The 17,129-nt window shown below is 48.8% G+C and overlaps 1 protein-coding gene across 1 annotated transcript in view; it reads left to right on the forward strand.

The window, feature by feature from the left end:
* The window catches only part of trak1a (trafficking protein, kinesin binding 1a), a gene marked incomplete at its 3' end in the record, with an annotated part of 15,093 nt that extends 6,960 nt beyond the window's left edge, over positions 1-8,133 (forward strand). The window contains exons 9-14 of the mRNA XM_084444655.1: positions 444-520; positions 756-989; positions 1,842-2,152; positions 4,014-4,322; positions 5,869-5,971; positions 7,350-8,133. Of these exons, the coding sequence (XP_084300781.1) occupies positions 444-520; positions 756-989; positions 1,842-2,152; positions 4,014-4,322; positions 5,869-5,971; positions 7,350-8,133 (1,818 nt within the window). The remainder of the gene's footprint in view (positions 1-443; positions 521-755; positions 990-1,841; positions 2,153-4,013; positions 4,323-5,868; positions 5,972-7,349) is intronic.
* Between the last annotated feature and the right edge of the window lie 8,996 nt (positions 8,134-17,129).

A 17,129-nucleotide genomic window follows, 5' to 3' on the forward strand; every position in this document is an offset into this window, starting at 1 on the left:
TGGTTAGACAGAAGGGGGAGGGAGAGAGGAGTAAATTTGATGGGAGAGTAGCGGGGGGGGGGGAACTCTATTCCCATGAACCCATGCACAGTCCCAGCTCTGTGACGTCACTGTAACATGAGGAGCAGCACAGAGACGAGGGCGCGGTGTTGTCCACCCCTAGGAGCATGCTCAGTGCGTCCGTTGCCAAGGTTTGCAGTGACACGAAATAAAGGTTTGAAAAGAAATGAAAAGGTTTCACCTTACCTGGGTGCATGCACATTGTACAGGGGTTGAGATGGGCAGAGACAGGGAAGAATAGAGACAGTCAGAGAGAAAGAGATACTGTTTGAAGGTGTCGGGAGGCAAGGCATGCAGTTTCCATGGTAATCTTACCTATTGTCTGTCTGTCTGTCTGTCTGTCTGTCTGTCTGTCTGTCTGTCTGTCTGTCTGTCTGTCCCAGGACTCTTTAGCAGCTGAGATTGAAGGGACTATGAGGAAGGAACTGCAGATGGATGACCCGGAAGTAGAAGAGCAGAAGTACGTTCAGTAACCTCCCACATCCTGTTTCTGACTCTCATTGTAGCAAACCTTTATTGACGTATCACATTTTAAGAAAGTCCTTGATCGTACATTTGCATTGCATAACATAAACCTGTGTGTGTTTGTTTGTGTGTGTGTGTCCATGTGTGTGTTTGTCTATGTGTGTGTGTGCATGCGTGCGTCTGTATGTGTGTGTTTGTGCGTGTGTGTGTGCGTGCATGTGTGTGTCCAGGCTGCACCCCAAGCGCGTGTTCGAGACTGTGAAGAACATCAACCAGATACGCCAGCGCTCCCTAGGCCCCTCCCCCATGAACATCCCGGGGTCCAATCAGACGTCGTGCGCGGTGTCGGGCCGCTCCAGCAGCCTGGGCACGCCGCGCTCCAGCCTGTACGGAGGAGAGACAGAAAGCAGCATCCTGATCGACAACCGAACCAACAGCATCATACTGGAGTCGTCCGACGACGGGTAGGAACAACGCTACCACGACACTGGGACAGGATGGGTGGACAGAACTGTGGCTCAGTGGTAGAGCGGATCATCCAATGATCGTAGGATCCGCGGTTCGAATCCCGCCTCCTCCTGTCCATATGTCAAAGTGTCCTTGGGCAAGACACTGAACCCCAAATTGCTCCCATTGAGCAGGCTGGCACCTTGCATGGCAGCTGCCGCCATTGGTGTGTGAATGTGTGTGTGAATGGGAGGGAGGGGAGAGCTTTGGATAAAAGCGCTATATAAGTGCAGTCCATTTACCATTTACAGATGGACGGATCAATGTCTGTCTGTCTAGCTGCTTGCCGGTGTCTCAGTCTCTCCTCTCTGAGTTCCTGCCCGTGTCGACCGTGTCCAGTCACCTCAGCACGCTGCTGGAAGGTTGTTCCATTGTCCGTCTGTGCCTCTGCTCTTTATTAAAGACTACTGGTCTGGAAACACAATCTAGATAAACAGCCGTTTATCTGTAGCTGCCCCCTGTGAGCAAGTCTGTAGCCTTTGTCTTGTGTGAATAGGGCTGGGGTTGCCAAGCACCGAGCTGCTCGAATATCAGTGGTCGTCACTGCTCTACTAGGCCGCCCTAGAGAACAGGAAGTTTATTTTTACCACCATGGTTCCCATCAGCCACCAGGGCACAATGGAGGTCAAACAATAACTGTGTATTTAATGGTGCTTTGAAGAGACAATTACTGTGCTGTGTGAAAGTGAAGACGTCATGTTACATTAGGACACCACGTGACACGTTTTATTGTGGCTTTGCGTGTTCATGCGGACGTGTGTGTGTGTGTGTGTGTGTGTGTGTGTGTGTGCGTACGTGTCTGCCCCCAGGTCCGAGGACTCCAACAAGAAGCCGGGCACCCCGGGGACCCCCGGTAGTCGGGACCTGGAGGCTGCGCTGCGCCGCCTCTCCCTGCGGAGGGACAACTACCTGAGCGAGCGGCGCTTCTTCGAGGAGGAGCGCGAGCGCAAGCTGGCGGAGCTGGCGGGCAAGGGCGAGCTGTACAGCGGCTCGGAGACCCCCACAGAGAGCATCATGTCCCTGGGCTCGCACCCCTCGCTGGGCAGCGTCTGGTCGGGCTACTCCTTCAACGCCCGCTCCTACCTGCCCGAGAAGCTCCAGATCGTCAAGCCCCTGGAAGGTGACCCGCCCCTCCCGCGCCCCCCGGGCCCCTGGCCGCCGCCCCGGGCCCCCCAGCCCCCCCGGCCCCTGGCCCTGCTAGTGGTGGACTCCCTGTGGGAGCTGCTGAACCAGAAGGAGGGCAGCCTCTCCTCCCAGCACTCCTTCTACTTCAGACACACGCAGCCACGCTGCTGGTTTGAGATCTAGAGTCCAGAGGACCAGCCAGCCCAGAGCTCACACTAGCACAGGGCTACGGAGAGGTTCTCACCAGGCTGTAGTATCTTTACCTTTATAGAATCTTTATTTTCCTACGCTGAAATGCTTTATAATATGCTATATATAGTCTATATAGCCTATATATATGCTTTTTTTTTGTACGTTGATATTTGAAATGTTATGTTTGATTTTCAGTTACAGTGTATTTGGAGTTATGATTGGTATATTACCAAATAACGTTAATTTAATTAAAGCTGCCTGGAAGGCTCAGAGCCTGTCAGTACTGTTCAGGTACATCATAGACTGTAAATGTACTATTTATGTAGCTCTCTACCGCCTCCTGGTGGTCATATCCTTATGTCTGGGTCGCACCATACCAGCAATACATACAAGTCCGCCATGAGCCAAACAAACGGGTTATTTCAAGTCTAATGGTTGGCTTCTGTGTGGTTTTTGAAGAACCGTTTGCTGCCAGTCTAGACGTCTACGTTTCGCACGATGTTTTCATGCTCATACAGAGCTGCTTGTTTCACCTTCTCTTCTTTCCTGACTCCTAAGTTCCTGTTTTGTTTTTGTTATTTGTTCTATTTGCGTCTCCCTCATCTCCTTGTCTATTTTATATCCAGTAGTTCTTCAATAAAATCTACTAATTTTCTCACTTTCTTCTTTTCTTCTTGATTTCCCTGCCTGTTTTAACCATCTCTGAGAGAGAAACTCAGTGGTTGTGCTAATGAGTAGAACCATTTGACTTGAAATAAAACGATTAAACAAAGCAACAATATACATGCTAATAAGCTACGAAATGATCATCACACATACTAAGTTAGTACTAGATAGAGTAGAATATTAGTTGAAATCCACCTCTAGTGTCCAACTCACTCCTTATCTGGCGCAACTTCACTATGGTCGTATCATATCACAATACCACATTGGAATGTATTCTAACCGTGTGTGTGTGCGTGCGTGCGTGCGCGTGCGTGCACCCATGCATGTGAAAATAGGTCACACTTCTGAGGAGGCATGCTAGCAGGCACAGATACCTCTGACCTGCTGAATTCACAGCCCTGTGGACCTGTATGTGTATGGAGCCTCTGACCAGGCGGTATATTGAGAGGCCAGAGCACAGCCCTCCCGTTCCTGTCTAGTGTCCAGCCGTAGGGGAGGAGGTGGACAGACACCAGTCCTTTTTCTGCAGGCTTTCTCCAGTGAACACATGATACATTACTATACATGGTCATTACTATATATGGTCATAATTATGAGAACTAGTTATAAGAGTAAGAACATGGGTGCCTGGGTGCAGGATATGGTTATGGTTAAAGCGCATTGTGTTGCCTCTGGGTATGAAATGCGCGTTACAAATAAAGCTTTGATTGATTGATGGTATATTGATGGCGGGGCTGGATAGTGCTGTGGTTATGTGTCTAGATGTGTGTAAAGTGTAAAACTGATTTAAAGACTTGCCTTGCATAGAGCTGTTTAACATTTGTCCCCACCTCCCTCTCTCCTCCCTCTCTCCTCCCCCTCTCCTCCCTCTCTCCTCCCTCTCTCCTCCCCCTCTCCTCCCTCTCTCCTCCCTCTCTCCTCCCTCTCTCCTCCCTCTCTCCTCCCCCTCTCCTCCCTCTCTCCTCCCTCTCTCCTCCCTCTCTTCCCCCCATCCCCAGGCTCGGCCACCCTGCACCAGTGGCAGCAGCTGGCACAGCCCCACCTGGGCGGCATCCTGGACCCTCGACCAGGCGTGGTGACCAAGGGCTTCCGGCAGCTGGAGCTGGACCAGGAGGAGGTCTACCAGTTCACCGACCTGGAGGAGGACGAGGGCTCGGTCGACCTCTCCCGTGACCCCGCCCTAGCCCACCTATCTACCTCAGTCGGAGGCCGCGGCCGCTCCCTCAGCTCCTCCTCCTTTTGCGTCCTCAACGGCGTCAACAACAACAACGGCGACAGCCCCTCCCGGGCGGAGGCCGAGGCCGGGGGCGGAGACGGGAGAGACACGCCCCCTCCCTCGCCGTCGCTCTCGCCCCCTCTCCCCGGAGCCAGCGGCGGCCAGGCGGACCCCCAGGCGGACCCCCAGGACCAGGCCAGCGCCGCAGACGGGGTGTCTGGTGAGGGAGCACCTTAAAGCGGGTCGCATGGCCACGACACACACCGTCCCTCTCTCTCTCTCTCTCTCTCTCTCAGGATGCTGGGGCATTCATTGGCCTTCCCCACCCACTCCCTCCTCCCACCTCGCCGGCCCCGCCCCCTCCACGCTCATGCGCACGCACCCGCACACCCCATCCAGACGTGTGCAGAGGCTCCCATGAGTATATTTGATATTATTTACTCTGTTTACCTTGGTTTCACTCTCTCTGTCAATCATCCATACTGTCAGTAATCCACTGTCTCATTTCCCAGCCTGTGTGCTGGAAAATAAGAAAACTTGTGGCCTCGTGAGCAGCCAGTGATCAATTAATCATAATTGATTATTATATCACATAATATACTGGCTCTTTGTTTGTTTTTTTGCCATTTCCAGCATACTTGTCATCATGTCTTTCTTCTCTATCAACAATGAATTCCATCATTGTGTCATCCAGTCTTGAACACCCTCCTTGTCCACTCTGTCTATTGGCTATCTGTCTCCGGGATCTGTCGGGTCATTGGCTATCTGTCTCCGGGATCTGTCGGGTCATTGGCTATCTGTCTCCGGGATCTGTCGGGTCATTGGCTGTCTCCAGGGTCTGTCAGATCATGTCCCGCCCCCTGCACTGCAACCTAGGGGGAAACCGTGACAGCATTCTGAATCTTTGGGGCATGAATCTGAACACCACACACTCACAGTAACTAGGGAACAAGGTTAGGACTGAACGTGCTTTCTGTAGAGGCCTTCTGATGCTCTCTGCCACCTCAGACCCTCTGAACCAGTTGTACAGGTCAGGTGTCACCTTTCACACACACATCCAGCACTCACACACACACATCCAGCACTCGCACACACACACACACACACACACACAGCGAGGCAGCCTGCTTGAGCAGTCGGTGGCTGAGGTCCAGCGTAGGGGTCAGTTAGGTTTTGGTGTCGGCCTATCAGATGACGGTGCGTTCTATTAAAAACACTGTGTCACAGCTGTCCGGCTCACATGACGGGGCTGGGCGAGAAGGGCTTCCAAGGCTAGACGAGCTCAATGTCAAAGTCACCAGACCGGGAGGGGATATAGTATACACACCACTGTATCCCATTCCTGACGTCACACATGACAGGCGCTAGACTTCAAACCCTCCTCTCATGGTCCCAATTCATGCCACAGAGATAAAGAATGTTGTTAAAGCGTTGTCCACATGCTCGCCTGTACTCTATACTGAGCTATCTTACACCTGTATACATCCTCCTGTCTGACTCTGGATTCCTCTGTGTGTGTGCGTGCATGTGAGTGTACGTGTGTGTGTGTGTGTGTGTGTATGAACTTTGTTGAGTTGTGTTCCCTCTGTGCCCTATACTAACCCCCCACCCCCCCCCTGTGTTGACCCCCTCTCCAGCGCACTTCCCTGGTAAATGTATGTCCCACACCAGCTCCACCTACACCTTCACCACCTGCAGGATCCTCCACCCGTCTGACGAGCTCACCAGAGTCACGCCCAGGTAAGAACACCTGGCTCACACACAGCTGATGGGTACAAAAACAAAACAAGGAGGTCTGTTAAAAACCATACAGGTCTGCCTGTAGTGTTCCTCTCTTGACACTAGAGGGCGGTAATAGACCCAGTGTTGCTGCCTGACAGAGAACATCTGAATCAAACTGTAAAAAAAGTAAAATTGACTTTACTTAATTTAATGTTGATGTATTAAGTATATTACTGTATTGTGATTCTATGCCACGTTCTTGTTTGTGTGCCTCATGTAACCGTTAGTGTGTCGAGTAGTTTAGCGGGCCCATGCTTGGAGCTCCAACATTTTCTTTGACCGAGGAGAATGTATCCTTACCGTCCTACGCCCTTCCCACTCTGTGTCTGATTGGCCCTCCCCAGGTCATGTGATGAGGAAGAGGAGGCTGGCCTGTATCATGTGGTTCTGAGGGCTGATGTAGAGCAGGCCCACTGAGAGCGCTCAGCCGGGGGTGAGCCAGCCCGAGCATGTCACCCGACCCAGGGGTGTCGTGGCTGTAGAGGTCACGACCTCTGTCTTGAGGTCATAGGGCGTGGGAAGAAGAACAGCTCACCCCCTGATTTAACTAATTGGATCTAACACCTGCCAATCAAAACATTTCTTAAGTGCAGAACCAGCCGACTGGGCAGAAACTAACTCCAATCACTGGTGATGGAGTTTGTGGGCGAAATGGCTCCCTGCGTGCTTAATAATAATAATAATGTAGTTGCTACTGGCTTGTAGTTTTTATGTTCACTGCACACGTGTGCGTAACATGTATGTAACATTGTATGCAATGTTTTCCTGACTGCTTGATTTCAGTGTAGGTTCAGGATGAGATGCACTGTACAGAACCAGTGGAGGGTTTATTAACTTTGATGGTGGTTTCTGCCGTGATTTCTGGTTATCTAATAGCATGTTTCATTCAGTACTAATTTATATGGCTCTTTGTTCATTAATTTAACTCCATCTTCCTCTTTCTTTCTCTCTCTCTCTCACTCCCTCGTTCTCTCCCCCTCACTTTTCATCTCCCCTTCCTCTCTCTTCCCTTCCTCTCTCCCCCCCGTCCATCTCTCTCTCCCCCTTCCTCTCTCTCCCTCTCACTCTTCATCTCCTGTTCCTCTCTCTCCCCTTCCTCTCTCTCTCCCCCTCCTTCCCTCTCTCTCTCCCTCTCGCTCTTCATCTCCTGTTCCTCTCTCTCCCCTTCCTCTCTCTCTCCCCCTCCTTCCCTCTCTCTCTCCCCCTCTCACTCTTCATCTCCTGTTCCTCTCTCTCCCCTTCCTCTCCTTCTCCTCCTCCCTCTTCCTCCCCCTGCCTCTCTCTCTCCTCGCCCCTCTCTCTCCCCCTCCCTCTCTTCCTCTCCTCCTCCCCCCAGTCTTCTGTTGGGTCCCTCCCCCTCCTGCCTGGTGAGCAGCAGCAGCAGCAGCATCCGCTCCACGCCGGCCTCCACGCCACGCCGCCTCAGCCTGGCCGAGTCCTTCACCAACCAGAGAGACTCCACCAAGACCACCAGCACCTCCCTGGGCCTGGTGCGCCTCCTGCAGGAGCGCGGGATATCCGCAGCCATGTACGACCCCCAGAGCTGGGACCGGGCGGACAGTAGCGCCTCCACCCCCACCGGGGCGCCGCCCGCTCTCCCTCCGGCGCCGCCGCTCCTGCCCCGCCCGCCCGACCTCCTCCCCTCCACCCCGCCCAACTCCCCCGCCCGCTCCCCTGTCTCGCCCTTCCAGTTCAGCCCCACCGCGCCCCTCTACGACAACTTCCTGGCGTCCAAGCCGGCCAGCTCCATCCTGAGGGAGGTGCGGGGGGCGGAGGGGGGGGCGGCGGCGGCGGACGGCCAGAGCCAGGCGGAGGCGAGCGTGCAGAACCTGCGTCTGGTGGACAAGCTGAAGCGCTTCAGGACCGTGTCCCCCGGGGGCCCTGGAGGGGGCATGCTGGGGCCCCTAGGGGGGCTGCACAGGGCCGGGCCGCCGTTCGGACCCGGGGGGGTCTCCAGCCCCATAGGGGGCCTGCCCGTCCTCAACGTCGGGATGAGACGGAACCGCAGCTACCCGGCCATGGTGGGGGCCAGCATGGCTATGAAGGGCCCGGGGCCCCCCAGCCCCGAGATACTGATCCCCTCCAAACTACACAAACAGACCAGTCTCAACAATGACTGACACCATTCACCCAGCCAGACTAGCATAATCGATAAGTGATTCAAGTTCCCGCCTAAGACGAGTTTAAAAAACATGACAGATGAAAGATGAAAAATGGGACTCACAGAGGGAGATGAGTGATTCAACCCTCACCCACCACCTGTTTAGAACTAGTCTCCACAATGAGTGAATGTTGCCTTTCTCTCTGTCTCCAGTTGAACTTGTACATAACAATTAACCCTGTGACAAATCTAATCTGTGCCTGAACCATGATAACCCTTTATGTGGGTTTTTGTATCAGTGCTTTTTTTCTCTTTACATCTCTCTCTCTCTCTGTCTATTTCTAAAGCCTCTTTCTCTCTGTCTGTCTCTCTCTCTGTCTCTCTCTCTCTGTCTGTTTCTCTCTGACTCATTATTTCTTCCTCTGTCTTTCTTTCTACAGCGTAGTCATTGGTACCATGATGTATTTTTTTCCTGCCCCCGTCAATGATAGATTGAAGGACTTATATGTAGCACATTGTATATATGATCTGTTGAAGGGAGTATGAGCTTCCCAGCCCAGGTAAATGCCTATAAAAGCACTTTTGATTCCAATGTAGAATAAATGTAGAAATGACCCACTTCCTGTAACCTGGAGATGGTGTAGCTCCTCAGTCCTTCTCCTATTGGCCCACAGCAATGTGTCCTCTTCCCTCAGCCAATGAGGGGCGAGCGTTAAAATATACCAGAAAGCACCTTAAATGGTATTCAGCAGCAATTAGGGTGTCAGTGGGGTTCATGCCAACACACACTGACGTCCTTAATGTGGCAGTAAATTGTCGGAGGTCTGCATTAGCTAATTACTTCCTCTTTGACCTGTCAAGCAACCCAAAGTTCTATAGACCAGAGCAGTCATCCGGGAACTTTCATGCCGTGGGTGGGGTTACTGCCCCTTTTTGGGTGAACACCTTTGAATCTGAATGGCGGCAAGTTCAAATGGGAAGCAAGTCCCACCCTGGTCCCGCCTCGTTTTCACCCAAAAAGGGGAGTGTCCGCATGCATGTACTTCCTATTTACTACAATGTGATGTCACGGTGCTCTGGTCTTTCCAAATAATGAGTGGGAGGGGCCACACGCTGGGAGGGTTGCATGGATGTTTGCAGTGTCTATGAATATCATGGTTTGAACTTGAAGACAAAATGTTATTTTATTCTAACCGACCAACATAATTTGTATACATCAGTGTGCTGTGTGAATATGTGAACTTGTGTGTGTAAAGTCTGTTGAAAGCATTGAGGTTTGTTTGGAGTTGAAGATTAGCATAAAAAAAACTTGAATTGTGGATAATCAAAGGTAAAAGTACAGACATTTCAGAGTTCCGTAACTGTTGTGTTTCTTTGACTAAACCTGTCTGTCATACACTTCAAATATGCATACAACACTACGAATTTGAGTTTCAGACTTATTAAGTGTAGTCGACCGAACCTGTTAGCTTTAAAACCACTGTAACTGTACTGTAACTGTACCGTACTGAGGAGACGAGGAGTCTGAGACGAGGTGTCCTAGTGCCTGATCATATCTCCCCTTGCCTCATCTCTCTGACTAACATGTCGATTCGTCTCCTGTGTCTGACTGTGTTTCTCTACTGGTTGGCTGTTTCAATGAGATTGCTAAATTAGCCGTTCAACTCCCCCAAAAATCTGTATATCTCCAATACTAGGATTATCAAGAAATATAAGCTGTGGGTGGCTGGGAAAGTATTTTTTGAACGTCTGTGACCCCATGCTCTGGAACACCAACCTAAGCCTGCTGTTAGCAGCTGAACACAAGTGTTGTGAAGGGTGTACCTCACTAGGGGTTTTTAACTTTTAGTTTAACATGCAGCGTGATTATGCTATATGTATAGGCCTGCTGTACTATGCTCGACTTTGGAGAAGCACATGAGCTTGAGTGCGTTTGTTCGAATGAAAGACTTGCTTATTTATCCATTATTTTCGGTTCTGAGAAAAGTAGAGAGGTGTGTCCGCTGATGTGTGTGTGCACTTACTGTGTGTACTTGAATATCCTTTGAATGTATTGTTCAACTACAGGTATATCTACAGTACATATTATGTGTATATTGATTTAAATTATTTTACCGCATTTCACCACAAAGGGAATTATGCTACTTGTACATTGTTAATGGTAAGTATGCAACACGTTAACTTTTATAAGAAACCAGAATATAAACAAAAAGATTGAGTCAGTGAAGCAGTCAGAACACTGGTGAAAAGAGCTGTGCTTTGTGGTCAGGAATTTCAATAGCTCCTCTTTGCAGAAAAGGTTATCAATAAAATTATTGATATGACTTGATTTCCTGTCTTGGTCTTATTTCCTTTTATATTTTTTGTTGTTTGTTTTTGATCATTGTTTGCTTGTCGTTTGTTGTTAGGGGCCGGGCAGCTCAGCTGCCAGGACCTCTGGTTACCTCCACCCCAGCGACGGCGCAGGGCGAGAGGTTATGTTTTCGGTGGCGTGCGTGTGTGTTTGTTAGCAGGATTCCGGTGGTGGAAGGGTGTAGCATGGTCCAACTTAGAACCCATTACATTTTGGAGAAGATCTGAAGCACGGGTCGGTCCACGGGCCGCCCAAACATGGCCGTCCATTCACCTCCATTCACTACGCAAAAACTAGGCTACCTGAACGAATTTCATGAAACTCTGTGGAGGGGTGTAGCATGGACCAACTCTTACATTTTGGAGTGGATCCGAATCATGGATGGGGTCCACGGGCCGCCCAAACCAGGGCTCGACGCTTACCTTTTCCCCAAGTAGCAATGTGCTACCATGTTGAAAAATTTAGTAGCACACAGAATTTTAGTAGCATAATGAAAATTCCACAATTTTTGTATGTCAACAAATTATCATGATTATTTTTAATGTTACGACCGGCTCTTGGCCGTTACAAAAATGGAGACACACAATGTAAAGGGGGAGTAAGAATAAATGTATTAATTTATTAATAATATAAAGATGCAGCAAATAGGATGTGGCATCAGTAAATCAGTGGTGTAAGTGAGTGGATGTAGTTGAATGTATGGGTGTAGGGGTGTTGTATAGTGAGTGGAGGTAGTGGAATGTATGGGTGTAGGGGTGTTGTATAGTGAGTGGAGGTAGTTGAATGTATGGGTGTAGGGCTGTTATAGTGAGTGGATGTAGTGAATGTATGGGTGTAGGGGTGTTGTATAGTGAGTGGAGGTAGTTGAATGTATGGGTGTAGGGGTGTTGTATAGTGAGTGGAGGTAGTGGAATGTAGGGGTGTAGGGGTGTTGTATAGTGAGTGGAGGTAGTTGAATGTATGGGTGTAGGGGTGTTGTATAGTGAGTGGAGGTAGTTGAATGTATGGGTGTAGGGGTGTTGTATAGTGAGTGGAGGTAGTGGAATGTAGGGGTGTTGTACAGTGAGTGGAGGTAGTTGAATGGGTGTAGGGGTGTTGTATAGTGAGGTAGTTGAATGTATGGGTGTAGGGGTGTTGTATAGTGAGTGGATGTAGTTGAATGTATGGGTGTAGGGGTGTTGTATAGTGAGTGGAGGTAGTGGAATGTAGGGGTGTAGGGGTGTTGTATAGTGAGTGGATGTAGTTGAATGTATGGGTGTAGGGGTGTTGTATAGTGAGTGGAGGTAGTTGAATGTATGGGTGTAGGGGTGTTGTATAGTGAGAGGAGGTAGTTGAATGTATGGGTGTAGGGGTGTTGTATAGTGAGTGGAGGTAGTTGAATGTATGGGTGTAGGGGTGTTATAGTGAGTGGAGGTAGTTGAATGTATGGGTGTAGGGGTGTTGTATAGTGAGTGGAGGTAGTTGAATGAATGGGTGTAGGGGTGTTGTATAGTGAGTGGAGGTAGTTGAATGTATGGGTGTAGGGGTGTTGTATAGTGAGTGGAGGTAGTTGAATGTATGGGTGTAGGGGTGTTATAGTGAGTGGAGGTAGTTGCATGTATGGGTGTAGGGGTGTTGTATAGTGAGTGGAGGTAGTTGAATGTATGGGTGTAGGGGTGTTGTATAGTGAGTGGAGGTAGTTGAATGTATGGGTGTAGGGGTGTTGTATAGTGAGTGGAGGTAGTTGAATGTATGGGTGTAGGGGTGTTATAGTGAGTGGAGGTAGTTGAATGTATGGGTGTAGGGGTGTTGTATAGTGAGTGGAGGTAGTTGAATGAATGGGTGTAGGGGTGTTGTATAGTGAGTGGATGTAGTTGAATGTAGGGGTGTTGTATAGTGAGAGGAGGTAGTTGAATGTATGGGTGTAGGGGTGTTGTATAGTGAGTGGAGGTAGTTGAATGTATGGGTGTAGGGGTGTTGTATAGTGAGAGGAGGTAGTCGAATGTATGGGTGTAGGGGTGTTGTATAGTGAGTGGAGGTAGTTGAATGTAGGGGTGTAGGGGTGTTGTATAGTGAGTGGATGTAGTGAATGTATGGGTGTAGGGGTGTTGTATAGTGAGTGGAGGTAGTTGAATGTATGGGTGTAGGGGTGTTGTATAGTGAGTGGATGTAGTGAATGTATGGGTGTAGGGGTGTTGTATAGTGAGTGGAGGTAGTTGAATGTATGGGTGTAGGGGTGTTGTATAGTGAGTGGAGGTAGTGGAATGTATGGGTGTAGGGGTGTTATAGTGAGTGGATGTAGTTGAATGTAGGGGTGTAGGGGTGTTGTATAGTGAGTGGAGGTAGTGAATGTAGGGGTGTAGGGGTGTATAGTGAGTGGAGGTAGTTGAATGTATGGGTGTAGGGGTGGTGTATAGTGAGTGGATGTAGTGAATGTATGGGTGTAGGGGTGTTGTATAGTGAGTGGATGTAGTTGAATGTATGGGTGTAGGGGTGTTGTATAGTGAGTGGAGGTAGTTGAATGTATGGGTGTTGTATAGTGAGTGGATGTAGTTGAATGTATGGGTGTAGGGGTGTTGTATAGTGAGTGGAGGTAGTTGAATGTATGGGTGTAGGGGTGTTGTATAGTGAGTGGATGTAGTTGAATGTATGGGTGTAGGGGTGTTGTATAGTGAGAGGAGGTAGTGAATGTATGGGTGTAGGGGTGTTGTATAGTGAGTGGATGTAGTTGAATGTATGGGTGTAGGGGTGTTGTATAGTGAGAGGAGGTAGTGAATGTATGGGTGTAGGGGTGTTGTATAGTGAGTGGAGGTAGTTGAATGTACAGTATGGGTGTAGGGGTGTTGTATAGTGAGAGGAGGTAGTTGAATGTATGGGTGTAGGGGTGTTGTATAGTGAGAGGAGGTAGTTGAATGTATGGGTGTGGGGGTGTTGTATAGTGAGTGGAGGTAGTTGAATGTATGGGTGTAGGGGTGTTGTATAGTGAGTGGAGGTAGTTGAATGTATGGGTGTAGGGGTGTTGTATAGTGAGTGGAGGTAGTTGAATGTATGGGTGTGGGGGTGTTGTATAGTGAGTGGAGGTAGTTGAATGTATGGGTGTAGGGGTGTTGTATAGTGAGTGGAGGTAGTTGAATATATGGGTGTGGGGGTGTTGTATAGTGAGTGGAGGTAGTTGAATGTACAGTATGGGTGTAGGGGTGTTGTATAGTGAGTGGAGGTAGTGAATGTATGGGTGTAGGGGTGTTGTATAGTGAGTGGATGTAGTTGAATGTATGGGTGTAGGGGTGTTGTACAGTGAGTGGATGTAGTTGAATGTATGGGTGTAGGGGTGTTGTACAGTGAGTGGAGGTAGTTGAATGGGTGTAGGGGTGTTGTATAGTGAGGTAGTTGAATGTATGGGTGGAGGGGTGTTGTATAGTGAGTGGATGTAGTTGAATGTATGGGTGTAGGGGTGTTGTATAGTGAGTGGAGGTAGTGGAATGTAGGGGTGTAGGGGTGTTGTATAGTGAGTGGATGTAGTTGAATGTATGGGTGTAGGGGTGTTGTATAGTGAGTGGAGGTAGTTGAATGTATGGGTGTAGGGGTGTTGTATAGTGAGAGGAGGTAGTTGAATGTATGGGTGTAGGGGTGTTGTATAGTGAGTGGAGGTAGTTGAATGTATGGGTGTAGGGGTGTTATAGTGAGTGGAGGTAGTTGAATGTATGGGTGTAGGGGTGTTGTATAGTGAGTGGAGGTAGTTGAATGAATGGGTGTAGGGGTGTTGTATAGTGAGTGGAGGTAGTTGAATGTATGGGTGTAGGGGTGTTGTATAGTGAGTGGAGGTAGTTGAATGTATGGGTTTAGGGGTGTTATAGTGAGTGGAGGTAGTTGAATGTATGGGTGTAGGGGTGTTGTATAGTGAGTGGAGGTAGTTGAATGTATGGGTGTAGGGGTGTTGTATAGTGAGTGGAGGTAGTTGAATGTATGGGTGTAGGGGTGTTGTATAGTGAGTGAAGGTAGTTGAATGTATGGGTGTAGGGGTGTTATAGTGAGTGGAGGTAGTTGAATGTATGGGTGTAGGGGTGTTGTATAGTGAGTGGAGGTAGTTGAATGAATGGGTGTAGGGGTGTTGTATAGTGAGTGGATGTAGTTGAATGTAGGGGTGTTGTATAGTGAGAGGAGGTAGTTGAATGTATGGGTGTAGGGGTGTTGTATAGTGAGTGGAGGTAGTTGAATGTATGGGTGTAGGGGTGTTGTATAGTGAGAGGAGGTAGTCGAATGTATGGGTGTAGGGGTGTTGTATAGTGAGTGGATGTAGTGAATGTATGGGTGTAGGGGTGTTGTATAGTGAGTGGAGGTAGTTGAATGTAGGGGTGTAGGGGTGTTGTATAGTGAGTGGATGTAGTGAATGTATGGGTGTAGGGGTGTTGTATAGTGAGTGGAGGTAGTTGAATGTATGGGTGTAGGGGTGTTATAGTGAGTGGATGTAGTTGAATGTAGGGGTGTAGGGGTGTTGTATAGTGAGTGGAGGTAGTGAATGTAGGGGTGTAGGGGTGTATAGTGAGTGGAGGTAGTTGAATGTATGGGTGTAGGGGTGGTGTATAGTGAGTGGATGTAGTGAATGTATGGGTGTAGGGGTGTTGTATAGTGAGTGGATGTAGTTGAATGTATGGGTGTAGGGGTGTTGTATAGTGAGTGGAGGTAGTTGAATGTATGGGTGTTGTATAGTGAGTGGATGTAGTTGAATGTATGGGTGTAGGGGTGTTGTATAGTGAGTGGAGGTAGTTGAATGTATGGGTGTAGGGGTGTTGTATAGTGAGTGGATGTAGTTGAATGTATGGGTGTAGGGGTGTTGTATAGTGAGAGGAGGTAGTGAATGTATGGGTGTAGGGGTGTTGTATAGTGAGTGGATGTAGTTGAATGTATGGGTGTAGGGGTGTTGTATAGTGAGAGGAGGTAGTGAATGTATGGGTGTAGGGGTGTTGTATAGTGAGTGGAGGTAGTTGAATGTACAGTATGGGTGTAGGGGTGTTGTATAGTGAGAGGAGGTAGTTGAATGTATGGGTGTAGGGGTGTTGTATAGTGAGAGGAGGTAGTTGAATGTATGGGTGTGGGGGTGTTGTATAGTGAGTGGAGGTAGTTGAATGTATGGGTGTAGGGGTGTTGTATAGTGAGAGGAGGTAGTTGAATGTATGGGTGTAGGGGTGTTGTATAGTGAGTGGAGGTAGTTGAATGTATGGGTGTAGGGGTGTTGTATAGTGAGTGGATGTAGTGGAATGTATGGGTGGAGGGGTGTTGTATAGTGAGTGGATGTAGTTGAATGTATGGGTGTAGGGGTGTTGCATAGTGAGTGGATGTAGTGAATGTAGGGGTGTAGGGGTGTTGTATAGTGAGTGGAGGTAGTTGAATGTATGGGTGTAGGGGTGTTGTATAGTGAGTGGATGTAGTTGAATGTATGGGTGTAGGGGTGTTGTATAGTGAGTGGAGGTAGTTGAATGTATGGGTGTAGGGGTGTTGTATAGTGAGTGGAGGTAGTTGAATGTATGGGTGTAGGGGTGTTGTATAGTGAGTGGAGGTAGTTGAATGTATGGGTGTGGGGGTGTTGTATAGTGAGTGGAGGTAGTTGAATGTATGGGTGTAGGGGTGTTGTATAGTGAGTGGAGGTAGTTGAATATATGGGTGTGGGGGTGTTGTATAGTGAGTGGAGGTAGTTGAATGTACAGTATGGGTGTAGGGGTGTTGTATAGTGAGTGGAGGTAGTGAATGTATGGGTGTAGGGGTGTTGTATAGTGAGTGGATGTAGTTGAATGTATGGGTGTAGGGGTGTTGTACAGTGAGTGGATGTAGTTGAATGTATGGGTGTAGGGGTGTTGTACAGTGAGTGGAGGTAGTTGAATGGGTGTAGGGGTGTTGTATAGTGAGGTAGTTGAATGTATGGGTGTAGGGGTGTTGTATAGTGAGTGGATGTAGTTGAATGTATGGGTGTAGGGGTGTTGTATAGTGAGTGGAGGTAGTGGAATGTAGGGGTGTAGGGGTGTTGTATAGTGAGTGGATGTAGTTGAATGTATGGGTGGAGGGGTGTTGTATAGTGAGTGGAGGTAGTGGAATGTATGGGTGTAGGGGTGTTGTATAGTGAGTGGAGGTAGTGGAATGTAGGGGTGTAGGGGTGTTGTATAGTGAGTGGATGTAGTTGAATGTATGGGTGTAGGGGTGTTGTATAGTGAGTGGAGGTAGTTGAATGTATGGGTGTAGGGGTGTTGTATAGTGAGAGGAGGTAGTTGAATGTATGGGTGTAGGGGTGTTGTATAGTGAGTGGAGGTAGTTGAATGTATGGGTGTAGGGGTGTTATAGTGAGTGGAGGTAGTTGAATGTATGGGTGTAGGGGTGTTGTATAGTGAGTGGAGGTAGTTGAATGAATGGGTGTAGGGGTGTTGTATAGTGAGTGGAGGTAGTTGAATGTATGGGTGTAGGGGTGTTGTATAGTGAGTGGAGGTAGTTGAATGTATGGGTTTAGGGGTGTTATAGTGAGTGGAGGTAGTTGAATGTATGGGTGTAGGGGTGTTGTATAGTGAGTGGAGGTAGTTGAATGTATGGGTGTAGGGGTGTTGTATAGTGAGTGGAGGTAGTTGAATGTATGGGTGTAGGGGTGTTGTATAGTGAGTGGAGGTAGTTGAATGTATGGGTGTAGGGGTGTTATAGTGAGT

Source organism: Borostomias antarcticus, assembly GCF_949987555.1.
Source record: "Borostomias antarcticus genome assembly, chromosome: 10".
In the NCBI taxonomy this organism is placed as follows: Eukaryota; Metazoa; Chordata; class Actinopteri; order Stomiiformes; family Stomiidae; genus Borostomias; species Borostomias antarcticus.